The sequence below is a fragment of the Panthera tigris genome, chromosome A1 (genome assembly GCF_018350195.1).
Source record: "Panthera tigris isolate Pti1 chromosome A1, P.tigris_Pti1_mat1.1, whole genome shotgun sequence".
Lineage (NCBI taxonomy): Eukaryota > Metazoa > Chordata > Mammalia > Carnivora > Felidae > Panthera > Panthera tigris.
Genome location: NC_056660.1, coordinates 10,275,457 through 10,297,486, shown reverse-complemented (window position 1 = coordinate 10,297,486; position 22,030 = coordinate 10,275,457). Strand labels below are relative to the sequence as shown.

General features: G+C 39.2%; 1 protein-coding gene across 3 annotated transcripts in view; it reads right to left on the bottom strand.

The window, feature by feature from the left end:
* B3GLCT (beta 3-glucosyltransferase) overlaps nucleotides 1-22,030 on the bottom strand; it is a 118,963-nt gene that overhangs the window by 21,812 nt on the left and 75,121 nt on the right. For all 3 annotated transcript variants that reach the window (XM_042994843.1, XM_042994782.1, XM_042994727.1), the window contains exons 11-12: nucleotides 20,529-20,642; nucleotides 18,671-18,770 (exon numbers count right to left, since the gene is read on the bottom strand). In XM_042994843.1, coding sequence (XP_042850777.1) covers nucleotides 18,671-18,770; nucleotides 20,529-20,642 — 214 coding nt within the window. The remainder of the gene's footprint in view (nucleotides 1-18,670; nucleotides 18,771-20,528; nucleotides 20,643-22,030) is intronic.

The window sequence follows — 22,030 nt, the reverse complement described above, 5'->3', positions numbered from 1 at the left end:
CACTTTGCTAAGCTGACTGGATAAATGCTAGCATTAAGAAAACCTGGCCTAACAAGGAGGGTGTTCCCTCCCTTCTGTTGCAGCAGACCTCTGTGGAAGAACTAGGGATGAAGTGTGCTATTTACACCCAGCATTTTGGTGGCCCAAATGAAGAATGACTTTCCTCTTGTTTGAATGACCGTATCTCAGCCCCAGGAGCATGGTATGGGACTTTAGAGGTTGTTCTTGCCCCTGTGGCTAAATGGCCCATTGCTACAGTAGCTACTATGGTGGCAGACTTAAGTGAAATTCAGAGAATCCCTTATGAGGGAAATAGATTAAAAAAGAGGGAAAAAACGATCCCACTGATGAGAAAATGGCAGAAAGGGGGCCTATCAAGATTTGTAAACAATGGTAGCAATACCGAATATTATCTGGGACCCCGAGGGAAAATATAGACAAACAACCCAAGTTGGTCTTGCTGAGCCTCCAGAAGGCATCGCCTGATGGAAAGCAGTTTACTTCCTTGAAGGCAGGCTAAAAAATCTGGGTGTGTTGCCCAGTGCCCCTCTAATGGAAAAATTTCGGGGTGGACACAGACTATTCCTAGAAACTAAGGGTTAGGCCAGCGTTTCCCTCTAGTGCATGCAAGAGTGGACAACTGGAGGCCCCATTATTAACTATTTATTTGTCTTTCACTAACCATCAGACTGTGCTAGCTCTAATATTCACTGGCTATATGCACATTTATCTATGGAAATGCCTCAAAATTTGGAGGGGGGGGAGAAATAAAGGCAAAAATGGTAGTAAAATAACTAGGCCTCGGGGGTATTAATGCCAGGTGTTAGTGGTGAATTGGATGTAAGTGCACATCCAGAAGGGTTTGGCTGGGGCTTGTGGTAACAATAAAATGGCAAATCAATTACAGTTATTTGCGTAAGTTCAATAACAATATGTTCTTATAACAGGACACCATTGGAAACCTTGATTACCAAGGCTTTGACTGGAATGTCACATTTGAAAGAGACACGTATAGACTCAAATATGGCCAAACAGCCCTAAGGAACTAAGGTTGACTTTATAGAGCCAAGGAAATTCCTTGGAAAAAAATGGCCTGCTACCTTGCTTACAGGTTCCTGAGAGCCCTACCGTGCAAGTCAGGAAGGTCACTTGGGGACCTCAAGAAGAGAGGAATTAATTCAAATTAAAGGTATTGCAGGTGGGTCTGATGGCAAGTATTTGACTTGGCTTCTGGCCTCCAAAGGCTGTAAAAGGCTCAAACTGAAATTCCCTATGAGAAGTTCCAGAAAAGCAGACTTAAAAGAACCCAAATGGCCCATCACCATTCTTGTTGCACGCATGTAAATATTTAGGCCAAGTTTGTTAAAAGTGGACTTGTTTCACAAACAACTTAGTCTTAATTTGACTACCTTTGATAGAAATGAGGGTGATTTTAGAAAAAAATATTTCAGTAACACACTTTTATGGGTGTTAGATTCTATTTCTGGTTGAATGTTTATTGTTTACCTATAAAACCAGGGGCTAGATCCCGAATTCTTCTGGCTTCCGTGCATATGTGGCTCACTTACTACCTGACTGCTTGCACTCTACAAACCTGACTTTGAAATCACATTGGCAGGACCACCTCCTGAAAAGAGACCACTGTTTGAATGGACCTAACTGACCTTGTTATAAAATGTAGAATGAGATGCTAAGACTATATACAAGACTTCCAAAACAGTGGTTACAAAGGATGGGAGCTCAGCTGAGCTCTAGGGAATATCTGCAGTGGGATGCAATGGCAACTTAATTCGTGAAATCCTGCTCTACACCCTTTTCCAGCAGGAAGCAGCTAGAGGGGTCGTTACCCCTACCCCTCAAGAATGAGGAATGGTTCAGGGCGCCTGGGTGGCCCAGTGGGTTAAGCATCTGACTCTTGACTTTGGCTCAGGCCATGATCTCACGGTTCACGGGATCGAGCCCTGAGTCAGGCTCTGTGCTGACAGCATAGAGCCTGCTTAGGAGTCTTTCTGTCTCTCTCTGCCCCCCCCCCACCTTGCATGTGCACTCTCTCTCTCTCTTAAATACACATTAAAAAAAAAAAAAAAAAGAATGAGGAATGGTGAAAAACCAGGGGTGGTACTGGTTCAACGCACGTTGCTATTTATACTGCTGCTGTGGCAGGGGGGTACAAGTCCCTTCCTGACATCTGGCTCTAAGGCCATTGTGAAAGAATGGTGGGCAAAGATGCAACGGGCTAAAAAGATGCCAGAGGTGGAATGTGGGAGTGCTAACAACATTGACTCCATCTGTGGGACGCCATCTTGCACAGGTGGCACCACTTTGGATAACTGGCGGCTATCAGGTGCACAGATAGTGCCACTTAAGATAACTACCCATGACCTCCCCACCACGACCCTCACTCCATAAGAGCTGGGGGAAGGTCCAGATAAAGGCTGGGAATAGGGGCGGAGATTAGGAGCATATTACCGCCTGAATCTTCTGTCCGTTGGCCCATCCGACTGCCTGTCGGTAAGTTACCCTGAAGAAAACACTGCGAACGGTATAGAACAGCTTTGCTTCATGTTTCGGTATTAATGTACCTTCCTGGTTTGGAGGATACATTATAAACCTCCGCGCCTTTCTAACACTTAGTACTTTTTAAATTCTAATGGCCCCCAAACAGAATTTTCGAGATACAAATGAGGTCCATGTCAGGCATGTGGCTGGCAGGTGGGCAAATGGATTTTGTTAGACGTTCCAGGAAACCTTTCAGTTACGGTGCACAACCACGCATCTGTTTCCCCCGAGTAAGGCCACATAAGTTGTCTTTATACGTTTACTTATGTATACCTTCTGGCACCTATATTTCTTTGTCCTATGTCTACAAGATAGCTTTAAAAGGGCAGTGAGAATATCCAGGAGCTGGTCAGAGAAATGCCTGTAGCTATAGCTGGGTGAAGAAAAAGATTTCATAGGAAAATAAAATCTAGAAGTAACCTTTCAAAGGTGAGACAAAGGCTAATATTAAGAAGAGCTAGTTTTTCCATGTTTTAAGAACTTGTACCGCTTACAAACGCCTTCTAAAGTCCTTCCACTATTTGTTCTAAACTAGAGCTTTCTGGGTCACACACCACCAAATCCTAGGTTCTCTCGTGATATTAATCAGTGTTCCCCGAAAAAAGATGTTCCGTGATCAGTTTTGGATTAAAATTTTTTAATTAGCTAAGTAAATTCCAATGTTTCTCAAGCCTGATGAGCATCGCGTATCTCCAAGAGGGAGATAGGATATCAAGGACTTCTCTACGTTATTAATCATAAATTCTTACAAAGAAGTATTAACATCTAGAACACTAGTGTTCTAGGATTTCACTTTTCTTCTTTTGGGGGACAGGTGGGGTCTTAAACCCAAGTGGAGATGCACAAAGTGGAAAGAAGGACATCGCTTCAATCCACACTCGTGCATCTTACACAAATACCCCAGCCAATAAACCTAAAGCTGAAAGCGAAGAAAACCAATTTAATGTATGAAAAAAATGCCTTAAAATGTGGTGCTAAGAGTTGACCAGTTTGCTGATCATGTTTATATGTGTCTGCAGGTCAAGGCCTCTGACAATACTGACAGTTTCTGAGTGGCCAGAAAACATTATCCTTAAAACTATCCTGTTTTGGGCACACAAGGTAAACATTCTGGGCACCCAGTTTGGAATCCATCCTTAGGAAATCAGCTAATAACTCTTCGGAGAAAGGTAAGTAAATATGCAGATACCTAGTAAGATGCCATTTGGTTATAGAGAATTTATTCTTATAGCTCTCTAAGGAAACTGTGGCCTTTGGCTGGTAAAAGTTTGTGTTTAAAAAAAACAAAACACCAACAAAAAAACAAACAAAACTTTCGAAAGACTTCTAGGGAAAATTTATATCTACTTCTTGACCTAAGAAGAAACGTATTTCTCTTTCTCCTGCATATTATAAAAATACCAATTCAGTCCACAACTTGTAATTTCTTTGGTTAAAATAAATGGGATTTAACATCTCATCTGGGTTTCTTATTACCTCAACCCTTTCCCTACTCACAATATCATTTTAAAGCTGAGGAGTCATAAACGGAGTCTGACAACCCTCATATACTTTATTTTGCTAAAAACTGTAAATGTGGATAAAACAGACAGATATCTAATTCTATCCAAATGGATTGGCTATTAATCCAGGAAAGGAACTTTATTCACAATCTGTTACCATTTCAGGCAATTCTGAGGCACAGAAATGAAGAAAAATAGTACAGCAACACTTTAGATTACGTGCTACCAAATTTATATGAACACGGTGGCTGCATATAGACTTTAACAGCATAATACTGATTCTGCATATACTGGACACACAATACTACCAAAGTTTCAGGTGTACAACTTAGTGATTTGACAAGTTTATACATTGTTATGCTCACCCCAAGTACAGCTACCATCTGTCCCATTACATTGCTGTTACATTTACTGTATTCCTCATGCTCTGTTTTTCATTCCCATGACTGACTCATTCCATAACTGGAGGTCTGTATCTCCCCTACCCTTCACACATTTTGCCCAGCGCCCCACTCTGGCAACCATCAGTTCTCTGTATTTATAGTTCTGATTCTACTTTTTATCTTTTTGCATTATGCTTATTAGTGGAATCATAAGTCAGCCTGAGAAAGACGAATACCTTATTTCACTTCATACCCTCTAGGTCCACCCATGTTGTCCTAATTGCAAGATAGATCTTTTTTTATGGCTGAGTAATATTCCACTATAGATATATACACCACATGTTTATCCATTTACCTATCGATGGACACTTGGGTTGCTTCCATGTCTGGGCTTTTGTAAATAATACTGTAATAAACATAGGGGTGCATATATCTTTTCAAATTAGTGTTTTCCTTTTCCCCGCATAAATACCCAATAATAGAATTATCAGATCATATGGCATTACTATTTTTAACTTTGTGAGGAACCTCCATACTGTTTTCCACAGTGGCTGCACCAGTTTGCATTTGCACCAGCAGGGCAAAAGGGTTCCTTTTTCTCTACATCTTTGTCAACACTTGTTTCTTGTGTTTGATTTTAGCCATTCTGACAGTTGTGCAATGATATCTCATTGTGGTTTTTATTTGAAGTGCCTTCAAAATTATTGATATTGAGCATCTTTTCATGTGTCTGTTGGCCACCTGTAGGTCGCCTTTGGAGAAATATCTATTCAGGTCCTCTGCCCATTTTTTATTTTTTTTTAATTTTTTAATGTTTTTATTTATATTTGAGAGAGAGAGACAGAGAGAGCAAGTAAAGGAGGGACAGAGAGAGCTGGAGACAGAATCCGAAGCAGGCTCCAGGCTCCGAGCTGTCAGCACAGAGCCCAACACAGGGCTAGGACACACAAGCTGTGAGATCATGACCTGAGCTGAAGTCGGATGCTTAACTGACTAAGCCACCCAGGCACTCCTCCTCTGCCCATTTTTTAACTGGATTTTTTTTTTTTTTTTTTGGTGTTGAGTTGTAGGAGTTCTTTATATATTTTGGATATTAACCCCTTATTCGATATCATTTCCAAATATCTTCTCCTCCCATTAAGTAGGTTGTCTTTTTTCACCTCTTTGGTTAAGTTTATTTGTAGGTGTTTTATTTTTTTTTGGTACAATTGTAAACGCTATGTTCTTAATTTCTGTGACTTTGTTGTTAGTGTATAGAAACACTACCGATTTCTGGGCATAAATTTTGAATCTTGCAACTTTAGTGAATTCATTTATTACCTCTAGTAGTTTTTTGGTGGAATCTTTAAGATTTTCAAGTATAGTATCATGTCATCTACAAATAGTGACAGTTAAACTTCTTCTTTACCAGTATGAATGCCTCTTATTTCTTGTTAGACTACCACGGCTAGGACTTCTAGTACTATGTTGAATATAGTGGTGAGAGAAGACCTCATTTTTTTTTGAGTAGACTCCACGCCCACTGTGGAACCCAATGCAGAGTTTGAACTCATGACCTGAGATCAAGGGTCAAATGCTTAGCTGACTGAGCCACCCAGACACCCCATCTTTTTTCCAATCATAGGGGAAAAGTTCTGTTTTTCATCACTGAGGATGACCTTGGCTATCGGTTTTTCACATACGGACTTTATTATGTTTGGTTTAGTGGGAACACACCACTTTTGTTGAGAGTTTTTATCCTAAATGGATGTTGAATCTTGTCAAGTGCTTTTCACACATCTATTGAGATGATCATATGATTTTTATGCTTCATTTTGTTAGCTGCTATCCGATTTTTTGGAATCCAGATAATATTCCACTCTAACCTATTATGGCTTTTATTTTTTAACATTTTATTTGGAAAAACTTCAAGATTACAGAAGAATTCCAAGGGTAGTACAGTGGAAAGAACTCTTTTATATATCCTTTACCTAAATTAGCCAGTTGTTAGCTCTACCCCGTTTGCTTTATCGTTCTCTCTCAATCTTTGTAGACAGATACTCATCTGTGTATATATACATGTAGGCATGTGTGTATACATGTGCATTATGTGTGTACGTGTGTGTGTATATATAGATAGATGTTCTCTTTTCTAAAGTATTTGGGAGTAAACCTCATACATTATGTCCCTTTCCCCCTAAGAACATGAAATACATCATTGTGTATTTCCTTAAAATGGGAAAAATTAAGAGTTCAAAAACTTTAACATTCATTCAGTAAATTTCTTAAAAAGTTAAAACATATAGCTACTATATGTCCCAGGCATTCCACTCATAGGTATTTAGCCAAGATAAATAGGTATCTATACAAAGATATGTACACAAAGGTTCACAGCTGCCTTAATTAGAATTCCAAACCTGAAAACAAATGCTTTCATCTAAGCTACCACCCATATTCCAAGGTTATCACTTGACCCGGTGTTCATTGTGGCACATTTTCCCTCCAGTACAGGATGAACCCCAGGATCCCTTATTGCATTTATCATATCCCTTTATTCCCCCTTCATCTATAATAGTTATTCAGCTTCTCTTTGTCTTTCATGACACTGGTATTTTTAATAATAAATGCACCTCCCTATTTTTAACAGAATGATCCTCATATTGGGTTTGTCTGGTGTTCCCTCATGACAGAGTCTAGCATATATGTTCCCAGTCACAGTATTATGTATGTCTGACAATGTGTCTGGCCCTTCTGTTCTTCACTGGTGATATTCCAGTCAAGTTGTTATCTCACTTCTCCACCGGACAGTTACTTTTTCCATTGCTATTTTTTTAACCCCAGTATAATTAATGTACAGTGTCCTATTAGTTTTAGGCATACGATATAGTGATGCAACAATCCTATACATTACTCAGTGCTTATCATCTGTTTCATCCATTCCCCTTCCCAATCCCACCAGTTTAGTTCTACCCAAACCACCAGTTTATATTCTAGATTTAAGAGTCTGGGGGTTTTGTCTATTTTTCTTTGTTCATTCTGTTTCTTAAATTCCACACAAGAGTGAAAGTATATGGTATTTGTCATTCTCTGATTTATTTCACTTAGCATTTTCCCTTTAGATCCATGCATGTTATTGCACATGGCAAGATTTCATTCTTTTTTATGGTTAATATTCCTGTGTGTGTGTGTGTGTGTGTGTGTGTGTGTGTGTGTGTGTACACACACTACCTCTTTATCCATTCATTTATCAGTGGACACAATGGATACTGAGGTTGCTTTCATATTTGGGCTCTTGTAAATACTTTCAAGAAACACAGGAGTGCACATATGTATTTGAAACAATGTTTTCATATTCTTTGGGTAAAAAACCCAGTAGTGGAATTACTCGATCATATAGCAATTCTATTTTTAATTTTTTAAGGAACCTCCACAGTGTTATCCACAAAAGCTGCACCAGTTTGCACTCCCACCAACAGTGTATGATTGTTCCTTTTTTTCTAAATCATCACCAATACTTGTTGCTTCTTGTATGTTGGATTCTAGCCATTCTGACACATATAAGGTAGTAACTCACTGTGGTTTTGATTTGCATGTCTCTGATTAGTGACATTGAACACCTTTTCAACGTGTCTGCTGGCCATCTGTCTTCTTTGGAGAAATGTCTGTTCATATCTTCTGCCCAGTTTTTAACTGGATTACTTGTGGTTTTGGTTTTAAGTTGTAAAACTTCTCTATATGTTTTGGATACTACACCTTTTTAGATACGTAATTTGCACATACCTTCCCCCATTCAGTAGGTTGTCTTTTCATTTTGTTGATTGTTCCTTTGCTAGGCAGAAGCTTTTAATTTTCATATAAAGTCGCCAATAGTTTATGTTTGCTTTCGTCTCCCTTGCCTCAGGAGACCTATCTAGAAAAATGTTGCAATAGCCAATGTCATAAAAGTTACTACCTATGCTCTCTTCTAGGATTTTTATGGTTTCAGGTCTTACATTTAGGCCTTTAATTTAGAGTTTATTTTTGTGTATGGCGTAAGACAGTGGTTCAGCTTCATTATTTTTGCATTATTTCATTATTAGCATTATTTTAGCTGTCCAGTTTTCCTAGCATCGTTTTTTGAAGAGACTTTTTCCCATTGCATATTCTTGCCTTTGTTGTAGATTAATGGACCATATAATTGTGGGTTTCTTTCTGGGCTCTCTCATCTATTGATCTTTGTGTCTATTTTTGTGCCAGTACCTTACAGGTTTTAATTGTTATGGCTTTGCAGTATATCTTAATCTGTGATATCTCTAGTTTCCTCTTAGGATTGCTTTGGCTATTAGGGGTATTTTGTGGTTCCATACAAATTTTAGGATTATTTGTTCTAGTTCTGTGAAAACTGCTGTTGGTATTTTGATAGGGATTGCACTGGATCTATAAATTGCTTTGAGTAGTATGGACCTTTAAATAATATTTGTTCCCCCAATCCCTGAGCATGTAATATCTTTCTATTTGTTTGTGTCCTCAATTTCTTTCATCAGTGGCTTATGGTTTTCAGAGTTCAGGTCTTTCACCTCTTTGGTTAAGTTCATTCCAAGGTGTTTGTTTTTTTTTGTTGTTGTTGGTTTTCTTGGTGCAATTATAAATGGCATTAATTTCTACTTCATCATTAATGTCTAGAAATGCAACTGATTTCTGTACATTGATTTTTGTAACCTGTGACCTCACTGAATTCATTTATCAGTTCTAGTAGTTTTTTCTTGGGAGTCTTAGGGTTTTCTATATAGGGTATTATGTCCTCTACATATAGTGGAAGTTCTACTTCTTCCTCACCAATATGAATGCCTTTTATTTCTTGTCTGATTTCTGTGGTTAGAACTTCCAGTACTATGTTAAATAAAAGTGGCAAGAGTAGACATCCTTGTCTTATTTCTGATCCTATAGGAAAAGCTGTTTTGCATCATTGAGTATGATGTTGTGGATTTTTCATATATGGCCTTTATTATGCTGAGATATGGTCCCTCTAAACCTATGTTGTCGAGGGTTTTTATCGTGAGTGGATGTTGTACTTTGTTAAATGGTTTTTCTGCATCTATTGAAATGATCATATGGTTTTTATCCTTTCCCTTAATGTGATATATTCTACCGATTTGCAAATACAAACCACTCTTGCATCCTGGGAATAAATCCCACGTGATTGTGGTGAATTATTTTAATGTATTGTTGGATTCAGTCTGCTAATATTTTATTGACGATTTTTGCATCTATGTTCATCAGGATATTGGCTTGTAGTTCTCCTTTTTTCTAGCATGTTTATCTGTTTTGGTATCAGGGTAATGCTGGCCTCATAGAATGAATTTGGAAGCTTTTCTTCCTCTTCTATTTTTTGGAATAGTTTGAGAAGAATAGGTGTTAACTTTTCTTTAAATGTTTGGTAGAATTCAACATTTGGGTCTGGACTTTTGTTTGTTGGGATTCAATTTCCTTGCCGGTAATCACTTTGTTCAAATTTTCGATTTCTTTCCAATTCAGTTCTGGGAGGTTGTATGTTTCTAGGAATTTATTTCTTCTAGGTTGTTCAGCATGGCATATGGTTTTTCATAATAGTCTCTTATAATACTTTGTATTTCTATAGTCTGTTATTTCTCTTTCATTTTTGATTTTGAGTCTGATTTTTTGTTTGTTTCCATGTGTCTGGCTAAAGGTTTATCAATTTTATTCTTTTCAAAGAACCATCTTCTGGGTTTCATTGATAATCTGCTCTATGTTTTTAGTTCCTATTTTGTTAATTTCTGATCTAATTTTTATTATTTCCTTCTACCAATTTGGGGTTTAATTTTGCTTTTTCTTGCCCCTTTAGCTATAAGGTTAGATTGTTTGAGATTCTTCTTCTTGAGTTAGGCCAATATAGCTATAAATTTCCCTCTTAGAACAGCTTTTGTATGCATCCCAAAGATTTTGGACCACCATTTTCTTTTTTTTTTTTAAATGTTTGTTTATTTTTGAGAGAGAGAGAGAGAGAGAGAGCGAGAGCAAGCGAGCATGAGTGGGGGAGGGACAGAGAAAAAGAGAGAGAGACAGAATCTGAAGCAGGCTCCAGGCTCTGAGCTGTCAGCACAGAGCCTGACACAGGGCTTGAACTCATGGACTGTGAGATCATGACCTGGGCCAAAGTCGGATGCTTAACCAACCAAGCCACCCAAGTACCCCAACCATTTTCGTTTTCAATGGTCTCCATGTATATTTTTACTTTTTTTGTTGTTGTTGTTAACCTGTTTATTGTTTAGTAGCATGTTATTTGACCTCCATGTATTTGTGTTCTTTCCAGATTTTGTTTTCTTGTGGTTGACTTCTAGTTTCATAGTGTTATGGTTGGAAAAGATGAATAGGATTAGAATCTTTGTGAACTTGTTGAGGCTTATTTTCTGGCCTAACATGTGAGCTATCTTGGAGAATGCATATTCCACAGGTTTAGGATAGTATGTTGTAAATATATCAGTTCCATCTGGTCCATGTGTCATTCAAAGCCACTGATTACTTACTGACTTTCTGTTGGGATGGTCTACCCACTGATGTAAGTGGGGTATTTAAGTCCTTATTATCATTGTATTGCTATCAATTACTTCCTTTGTTACTAGGTGTTTTATATATTTGAGTGCTCCCATGTTAGATGCATAACTATTGACAACTGTTACATCTTCTTGTTGGATTGTTCCCTTTATGATCATGTAGTATCCTTCTTGGTCTCTTGTTACAGTCCTTGTTTCAAAGTCTTTTTTTCTGACATAAATATTGCTACCATGGCTTTCTTTTCACTTCCATTTTCATGATAAATGCTTTTCCAGCCCTTCCCTATGAATCTGCATGTATCTTTAGGTCTGAAATAGTCTCCTGTAGGCAGCAGATCAGTGGGTGTTGTTTTTTTATCCATTCTGTCACCCTGTGTCTTTTGATTGGAGCATTTAGTCCATTTACATTCAAAGTAATTATTGATATATACTTCCTGCCATTTTGTTTTATAGTTGTTTTTGTAGTTCTTCTCTGTTCCTTTCTTGTACTCTTCTATCATTTTGCTAGCTTTCTTTAGTGATACACCTGGATTCCTTTTATTTTTTGCATATCCATTACTAATTTATTTGATTAGGTTTATGTATAACATTTTATGCATATAACAGTCTATATTGAGGGTCACTTAAGTTTGAACACATTCTAGAAGCACTAAGTCTTTACTCCCCCCCCCCTCCCCAATTTCAGGCCTATAGTATAATACTTAATATCCATTTTTGTTGTTGTTAATCTCTTGACTTTTTTTTAATATACACACTTAATTTTACTACTTTTGTGTTTCCTACTTTTCTTACTCCTGCTTATGGTCTTTGCTTCCTACTCAGAATCCCCTTTAACATTTCTTATAGGGCTGGTTTAATGGTGATGAATTCATTTAACTTTTGTCTGGGAAACTCTTTATCTGTCCTTCTATTCTGAAAGATAGCCATGCTGGATAGAGTATTCTTGGCTGAAGGTTTGTTGTTGTTGTTTTCTTGTAACACTTTGCAGGCCAGAAGGGAGTGGCATGATATAGTCACTCTTTTCTCTTCCTCTTAAAATTCTCTTTTTTGCCATTTTAATTTCTACGTGTCTTGGTGTGGACCTCCTTGGGCTGACTTTGGGGGGGGGGCTCTCTGCACCTCTGGATTTGTTTCCTAGATTACGGAAGTTTTCAGCTATTCTTTCTTCAAATAAATTTTCTGCCCTCTTTACTCTCTTCTCCCTCTGGGATCCCTATAATGTGAATATTACACTTGATGGTGTCACTGAGCTACCTTCATTTATTTTATTATTTTTTCCTCTCTCCTGTTCAACTTGTTGGTTTCCGTTACTCTGTCCTCCAGGTTGCTGATCCATTCTTCTGCTTCCTCTAGTCTACTATTCCATTTAGTGTATTGTCACTTTGTTATTGAATTCTTCATCTCTGGTTCTTTGTTTTCTTTCTGTGGATGGTCTTGGTGGGCTCCTCCATTCTTTTCTCTAGTCCGGTGGATATATTTATGGCCATTACTTTAAATTCTCTAGGCATATTACTTATCTCCATTTTATTTAGCTCTCTTGCTAGGATTTTGTTCTTTGGTTTGGGAGATATTCCTGTGTCATTTTGTCTAACTCTCTGTGTCGATCTCTGTGTACTAGGAAATACAGTTATATCTCCTGATCTTCAAAGTAGTTGCCTTATGAAGACTAGGTCCTGTGGCACCCTGTAGTGCAGTGCCCCTATTCAGCAGAACCTTGAACTTCAGGGCTGTCTCTTCTGTGTGTTGTATGCACCGTATTGTTGTGGCTGAGCTGCTTTTGCCTTCAGCCCAGTTGTCTGTTTGTTGTGGGCAGGGTTTGGTCCCTCAGTTGTTAATGGGCTAGTCTGGGGCTGCCTTAGGCATGACTTGGGTCAGACCAGGGATTTGCCAGAGATGCAGTAGCACTGAGCTACAGGGCACTCTCCCTGTATCGTCCCCTGGGAAGCTGTTGGTGGGTGGGGCCCACAGTCAGACCAATTGTCTGTCCCCAGGCCACTGCTGGGACCACAGAACTGGTGTGTTTTTATCTTACCCTCTCCCAGGGGCGGGAGTCACCTTGGAGTGGTGCCGGCCCCCACTGGGGCTGCTTGCACACTTCCAGGCTTGTGGCACCACTTTGGATGGACTTACCGTGGGCTGGGTGGAGGGGGTGCGTCTACACTGCTAGCAAGGTCTACTCCAGTTTGCTATGGGAGGAGACCTGGTGCTGTTTTAGAGAACTCCTGCCAAGGCCTGGTTGGAGGGACAGTCTGCACAAAAGCACAGGGCTGGCAGATGGTTAGCAAACTACACAGAGAGTGTTAGCACTGTGCTGGTTTCTGCACACGTCCATGGGTCTAGGCTGGTGGGATGGGGGGCGGGGAGGGATATGGTGACTGCCAACTCTTTTGTTCTTAGAGAAGTCTCCTAAAGATCCCTGCCCCTCCAGCACACATCCTGAGATTAATAAATCTCTCTCTCCCAGGTGTTTTTCACACTGCTGCTTCTATGCTGTATCTCAGTGGGGCTGCTATGCTGTCTCTTAAGGGTGGGGACTCCAGCTCTCCCAGGGCTGAGCCTCTGAAATTTAAAGGGCCAGGTGTTAAGCCCCATTGACTGTAAAGACAGGCGATGTCAATCCCTTCTAGTCTTCAAAGCTAAGTGTTCTGGGGATTCATCTTCCCAGTGCAGGTAGTTTCATACTGGGGTGCCCAGGGTGGGGTCCGTTCCTCTCCCTTATCCATGCTTGTAGTGGCCCTCCCATGGACAGCCCCATTGGTCAGCTTGGGTCCTGACTGCATCTCTGCCCTTCCGACCATTTTTGTTGTGGCCTCTTTATGTTTAGTGTGAAGATTCTGTTCTGTCAGCCGTTGGGTCCTTTTCTGGGTTATTTACATGGACGTGGGTGGTATCTAGGTGTATCCATGCGACAAGGTGAGCTGGGGGTCCTATGTCATCCGCACATCTTACGCTTTTCCATTGCTATTTCCGAGAGTCTCCGGGCAGACGCTTTAACACCAGCAAATATCCTGTCCTCATTAAAATGTACCCGTCGTTCAGCGTCAATTAATGATTGTTACTTTAATCTTTACTATGATGGTTACAAAGTGATGGCTTTTCCCACCCCATCATGACCTCCACATTTATAAGTCACAACTCTTCATTATCCTGCAAGCAAGAGCCCACCTGCTAGGCATGGAATTGTGCCCACAGCAAATTTGTATGTTGAAGCCAGAGCCCCCAGTGTGGTTATATTTGGAAATGGGACCTCTAAGGAGGTAATTAAAGTTAAATAAGGTCCTAAGGGTAGGACTCTGATCCAATAGAATTAATGTCCTTGTAAGAAGAGACGCTGGAGAGCTCTCTCTCCGTGGGGCACAAAGAAGAGGTCATGTGAGGACACAAAGACCCAAGAGAAGAGGCCTCAGACACCTACCTTGCCAGTATCTTGATCTTGGACCCTCCCCGCATCCACAACTGTGAGAAATAGATTTCTATTGTTTTAAGCTACCCAGCCTATGGTATTCTGTTACGGTGCCCACTCTAAGATACCACCTTTCTCCCCGATTTATTTTTACCTATTTACCTATTTTCTATTTCTTATAAGCATGAACTCATGGATTCCTAATTTTAATGGTTCATAATTTATTATTGTCCTTAATTATATGATGCTTATCCAAAATTTGGCCAATGGGAAACCACTCTAGCCTGCTTCTTTGTCCTCCTAAAACGCGCTTTTCTTTTTATACCAGAAAGTAAGGGCGGGGGGTGAAGAATGTTCCAAATGTTCTTGCCTCAGCATTAGAATCCACACTTTCTCTGGGAAGGCCTGGTTCCTTTCAGTGGGGCAGCCGGCACCACAGTGCCCCCTAGTTGGTCAGTGCTACTGGGATATCTGCTTCTAGTCTTCTTTTCTAGAAAGAACTAGGAAGCTCACATGTACACATACGTTAGAAATCATGGGTCTGACAAAACTTATGAGTTGTGAGAAATGTCTCCACTTGCAATCTCCTCTCATAGACCTCTTGACCTGCCTGATTCCATATCCATATTTTCTTTCTTGCACAATTTCCTTCTTGCACAACCCTAGGTTCCAACACCATTTGCTCAATCCTCCAGTGTACCTAAAATAACTGCAGAATTGCTTTACCACACCACTACAAAAATCAGACTAACTGCAAATTCAGGATTTGTCTGCCATTCCTCACCTCTTCCCACACGTAAGGTACGCTTATAAATATGGTCTTCCACTGTTACTTGCATCAGTTATAGTTTTCCTTCAGTGGGATTATGTTTTCATTCGAAACACAGTCGGGTCCATTTGTTTCAGCTTGCTCTCCGTCCTTACTGACTTTAATCCTGTCCTTACTGATTTATTTTCAAATTTGTAAAATATGAATATGCTTTCCCAATCAACTAAAGTAAAAGATAAATTCAGTAGGGTCATACCCTCCCCTACTCCACCTATCCTCTTCTTCCACCCAGTCCTTTTAGAAACCAACCTCATGGTTCAACCATCCCTCATTTTGTTTATGGAAAGATAAGGAGACACAGGCATGTTTATTTCCCCTTTGTTCCTAAATATATTCTTGTGCACTTTGATTTCCAGGCGATAGATACCATTAAATGAGAAAAGCATTCAATACAATTTTTTCAAAGAAACAAAATTCTCATTCATTAATTTGGTCTTTTTCTCTACCTCATCATTTCCACATGTATCTTTCTTATTTCCCTCCATATGCTTTTTTGGGTTGGCTTTTTTATACTTTTCTTGTTTTTTTTTGAGTTGAGAATTGAATTTTTTTAATTCTCATTGGCTTGGCAATTATCCATCCCTTTTACACTTTTGAAGGACTGTTTTATGTATGTCTTTTCTATAAAAGTATAGAGTTGGGGTTTGTTTTATGAACCAATCTGAAAGTTCTTAGGTGAGTTAAACCCATTCACATTTAGTGACACAACTCATAATATTTGGTCTCTACACTGAAATTACTTTGGGTTTGAATTATACATGTACTATTTACTGTGTTTCTTTACTTTTTGCTTTAAAAAATATTCTTGGTGTTGGAAGTTTTCCCCCCATTATCTTGTGTTTAACTTTTTATGCCTATTGTGTTTTTCCTATTTAATAGTATTAAGATCTGTCAGTTTTACACGGTATCCTTTGAATCCCATCTACTAGCTATACAATAAGCCATGATCTTATCCTACTTTCCTTTTTCTTTCCATTTTTTTAAAGTTACATACTTTCTACTTTGTCAAAACATATTATATTTATATACCATTCCCCTACCTATATACCTATTCCCCAACCCTGTTTTAACTTTACAGTTAAATATATGAAATATTCACCATCAGTCCTCTTGCCCAAATTTCATCTCTCTTGTCTGCATGAAGTTCTTTCTCTAATACATTCCCCACGAAGGATGCATGTGCACACTACTCATTTAGTTGGTGGACATTAAGAAATTTCCTACTGATACTGAAGAGCATCTTAGCTGTATATAAAATTTATGATTCACCATTTTTTGAGTTTAACATGTTCCTCTACTGTTTCCGATGCCAGGCTTACTTTCTTGTTCTTTCATCATTTTGCCACAAGACTCAGAGGACGTTATCAAAATCTATTGGATTTGTCAAGCTATGGGAAGAGGTGGATGATCCCAGGTCAATTTTCCATGGCACCCACCAGGTAGGCCCTTTTAACATATACATTAAGGTCCTCTTTTATTCTGGTAATTTAAGTGTTATTTCTATGTTTTATTTTCTTCAATCAGGAACTGCAATTATACAGGTGTTGGACTTCAGTACATGTTCATTTTAACCACTTTTTTTCTCACCCTTTTAACTAACAGACCCCATTTTCATTTTCTAGAAGGCTTTCCTAGTTTTTATCCATGTCTCTTATTAAATTCTCATTTGAATTTGTTTACTTCTGGATATTTTGGTCATAACTTCAGAGAGGAATTTGCCTTTTTCTTTCTTTCCTGAGTCTAAAATTCTAGCTTTGCTTTTTCCCTTTTCTTGTCCTCTTCTTTTTTTTTTTTTTTTTTTTTTTTTTTTTAGTTTTTGAATTTTTGACCTCTCAGTCTTATAATTATTCAGCTTCATGACTTAGGAGAAGCCAGAAGAGTTCATGCAACTGAGGATGATTTGAGAGTCTCGCAAGGAAAAGGTGACAAGCTCAAACTAAAACACGTTTAAGACCTCACTAGGCAATTAGATATTATTGCTGGTAAAGATGAACAAAAAAAGAAACTCTAAATGAACATGTGGCAAAACATGACTGTACTGAGGACTGATGACACAAGTGAAGTAGAGATTTAACAAATGCTACACACGATGTTACTGGAAGAGTCCATTCTTGGAGGTGATTGTGCTCCATTTGGACACTCACAGTAGTGTCTGGGGTTCACGGATCTGGAATCAGTGTCTGGATCAGTTGGTTTATAGTTTTCATCAAATTTGAAAATCTTTCTTTAAATATTTGTCAGATGCCCCTTCTGGGGACTCCAAATTGCATACATACAAAGCCACCTGACGTTGTCCCACACCGCAGTGATGTTCTGTTCACTGGTTTTGAATTATTTATCTTTGTGTTTCCTGTGGACAGTTACCATCGCAATATTTACAAGTTCACCGATACGTTCTTCTCCAAGTTCTAATTAGCTGTTAATCTTATCCAATGGATTTTTCACCTCAGACAAAGTAGTTTTCATCTCTAGAAGTTCAGTTTGGTTATACCTTCCATGTCCCTTTTTGAATAAATGTAAGAGTTACTAAGCTGTAACTAACAGAACTTGTAGTTATAAATAACTAGTTAACGCTGTCATTTCTGGGGTAATTTCAATCAACTGATTTTTCTCAGCATGGGTACGTTTTCCTGCTGCTTTCCATGTCTGGGAACTTTTGATTGAATGCCAAGCATTGTGATTCCTTGTTGGGTGATGGATATTTTGGTACTTCTCTAAATCTTGAGCTTTGTTCTTGGATGCAGACTAGTTACCTGGAAACAGTTTGGTCTTTTAAGATCTCTTAGGCAGGACTGAAGCAATACTTAGATATAGAAGTATCTTGCTTTAATAGTGGGAAATAGCTATCTACTCTACCCAACACCCTATGAGTCCAGGGTCTCCCAGTCTGGCTGGTGGAAATAGGTACCCTACTCAGCCCTGTGTGAGTGTTGGGCGCCATCCCCTCTCATCATCTTGGCTGGTTCTCTCCCCAGCGTCCAGTAGTTTCCTCACATGTATGCACTGATCAATACTCAACTGAATATTTGAGGGGAGCCCCCACAGATCTCCAGTGTTCTTTCTGTGCAGCTCTCCCTCTCCAGTGCCCTGTCCTGCAAGCTAATGGGTCTCAGTCACCCCAGGCTCTCAGCATCATCTCTTCAACTCAAGGAGTTGGCCACGTTCCAACTGGGTTCCCTTCCCTCAGCAGCTATTTACATTCTCTTAAGGCAGTCAGCTGGGGCTGTCATAGAACTTACTTCATACATCTCATATGTCTCATGGGTTACTGTCCTTTGTTGCCTAATGTCCAGGGTCTTAAAACCCCTCGTTTCATATATTTTGTCCTTTTTGGGGCATTGTTTCAAACGTGAGGGTAAATCTAGTCCCTGTTACTCCATCTTGGCCAGAAGCAGAAGTACCCATCCTAGCTTCTGAATATATGTAGAATATAAAGCCACCCTAGGATGATGAGGGCTCCTTACCTTATTAACGTGTCATCATCCACAATGACTAACCATGCTATTTTGTCATGGCTGTGATTCAAAAATCTTTCCAAAATGGCAAATGTCTTTCCACAATGACCTAGGAAAGGCAAAAAGAGAACTTACAATGTAATATTTTCTTTAAAATACATATAGAACTCATTTTAAACATGTTTATAGTTTTAAGGTTTTAAAAGTAAAAGCTTAACTGCTGACATACACAGGAATAATTAGAAACTTAAAAAATTAGCTTTCTGTAATTTGCATAGGCCTCGTGAACCATTGTGGGAGCTTTAGAGATCATGAAGTCTAAGCCATGTACTTCACACATGGGAAATCAGGGGACCCAGAGACAGGAATAACACAAGGTCACTGAGCCAATCGGAGGCGGGGCCAGTTATCTCCACTCCAGACAAAGTTGTAAGCCTCATGTAAGCCTCATGTGGCAGGTTCTGCCCTAAAAGTACAGTGTGGACTAAGTTACAGTTCTTCAGATGCCAACAGACAAACGTCACTGCTTTAATGGAAAATGCTGGGGCCCAAGCTAAGAATAAAATGCTTGGGAAGAGAACTCAAATCAGTAAACAGCAATCTACCCCAGATTGCAACAAAATATTTGGTGACACAAGAGAAAACAAGCTAATGTTACCTAATAGTAAACCACTCAATGTGACCTTTGTTTTCATTTTTCTTAGTCGCTTAATGTATTTTTAACCGTTATTTGAAGGCCATCTCAAATTCCTTTTGGAGCAAGGCAAAATAGGAATAGCAATAATAATGTCAGACTAAACACAAAAGAAGAAATCGAATAAGAAATACACGAGTAAGTGAATATTAAAGGCAACCTAAATTGCAATCTAAAAAGCAAGCTTAACCAAAAAAAACCTCAGTCTAAAATCATTTTTCTGAAACAAAGCAACAGACAGACTCAGTAATATATGTAACCTTGTCAGAAGAATTGATAACTACAGGAATGGCTTATCTGATTCTACTCTGTGCATTATCAATCAAGGCATTATGAGAGACATGACCATGAAATAATCCAGATAAATTACTCTTTAGAACAAGAAAATCAACTTACTACTTCTTTTTCTACTCCTAAAAGGGTATGGGGAACCAGAAACTGAAGAAAAGAGTGTGACAGGAACACTAGATAAAAAGTGAGATGAACAAAGAGCATCTGCAGGTAAAGTGGCCAGCTTTCTACTTGCATTTTTTTGAAATAAAAAATGTTTTTAATTTGAAGCCAGAATCTGAAGAGAAAAACCGGTGCACTACCAATCATCACTAATTAAAATATTAACAAAATACATGAATATCACAGAGCTTACGCCACACATAACCAGTGCAAAACGTGGGTAAACACTACGCGACAATTACACACAAAACGTGAGCTAGACCATAAGCTTCATGAGGACAGAAACCATCGGCTTCGTTCCTATTCTCCCAGCTTCTGGGGCTGGCAAATAGCAGGCATAGAACAATCCTGGCGGGTTAAGCTGCTAAATTCAATGCGGAGAAGCTTTGTGTGGAAAGATGATAAATTAACTGGGGACACTCCATTATGGTCACAATGAATTATGAAGGTATAAAAAAAAAATCTGTTAAGTAATCCTAATTGTCATGTGCTCCGTATTGATATGGCCCAACAACTTCCAACCTTTCTTAGTACTTATAAAGCAGCTCTTAATCTGAGAGAATTGGTCCATATCCCTGGGCAAAGACGTTGGGAGGGAAGGAAGTGAAACTTACGTAAAGCAAAAATCATAGTAATTCTAAGATATTTCATTTTCATCCTAGTTTACTCTCTTTCCAGAATGGACATTCTGAATAAGAATAGTGAGAATTAAGGACTCACCTCTATCTGTATTAGGAATCCCCAGATCTACCGTAGGAATAGAACTTTCTGCGTGATCACTGTAGTATTCAATGAGACTTGCCTGTCCTGCCCAGGTCTGCTTTACAATGGGGACTGAAATGAGAGGAGTGACAGTCACTGGCACAGTTACATAAGGAAGCTTAGAATCTCAGAAGGGCAGCATTACCACCTATAAAGGAAGAGAACCATTATTTGTTGTTCTTCAGGTATTCTAACGTGCTTGCTTTTCCCACCCTGAGAAATATCAGGTTGTTTGTCAAGGGCAGCAGGTGGATAGAACCCTCTTCTTGAGACATTTTTAGTGTACCTTAGAGCCCAATACTTCTCACTCCTGGTGACTCCACATTTCTCACGTCCATGTAATGATACATTTTCTAGTCTGATAATACTGTTGTGTTTAATTTTCCTCTTTTCCCCATAGGCTATTTCATTTACTATTCACAACTGGATTTTTAAAATGCTTCTCAGATGGGGCGCCTGGGTGGCGCAGTCGGTTAAGCCTCCGACTTCAGCCAGGTCACGATCTCGCGGTCCGTGAGTTCGAGCCCCGCGTCAGGCTCTGGGCCGATGGCTCGGAGCCTGGAGCCTGTTTCCGATTCTGTGTCTCCCTCTCTCTCTGCCCCTCCCCCGTTCATGCTCTGTCTCTCTCTGTCCCAAAAATAAATAAAAAACGTTGAAAAAAAAAAATTTAAAAAAAAAAAAATAAAATGCTTCTCAGAGGGGTGAGGAATAAAATTACCTCTACGGGATGGGAATATTCTTTGTTTCTGGCTGAGATGCAAAGCTCTCTCCCTTACAATGAGGGTAGGAGGCTTCTCAAACTACACACTAACAGAACCACGCAATCCTATGGAGGGCGCGACCCTACCACTGAGAGTCACTGCACTGAATAGCCAACAGGCTTGTGTTGCACTTTTGAAAAGTGCGGAAGAAGTAATATTGAGAACCACTACTGTATTTTTGACCTCTATCATTAACAGATAAATTTCTAATAAAATTTAAAAAAGAACACAGAAAACTTTCCAGGTTGTCTGTAATTCAGAGCTAACTTTAATCATCTCCTGTCTCCACCCTTGATGGAATTCTGCCTGATTATGTGACATTAATTCACTTGGCCCAATATATAAGTAATTATTTTCTTAGATACTTGTGTTTTAGTTAGTGGCTGTGCATCTTTAAATTTTGAGAAGAGGTTTCTGTTTTTCAATAGAAAAAAAAATCATCATATCTAGATTTTAAACCCTGGTAATTTATTAAGACTCTCCACCGCAAAGAATTTAAATCTTCAGGTCAGTATTTTGAGACTTTTATCAGATCATTTCTCTTTTTCCTTTTTCCCAGCCCAAATAAAAACGTATGCAAAAACTCCCAACGCAATGCCAAATCCAAGTGTCTGGCTATGCGTGTCAACAAACTCAAACTCAGACAGCCGTTGTATATAAAATACCAAAGCACGCCATTTTATTCATTATTCGCCAGCT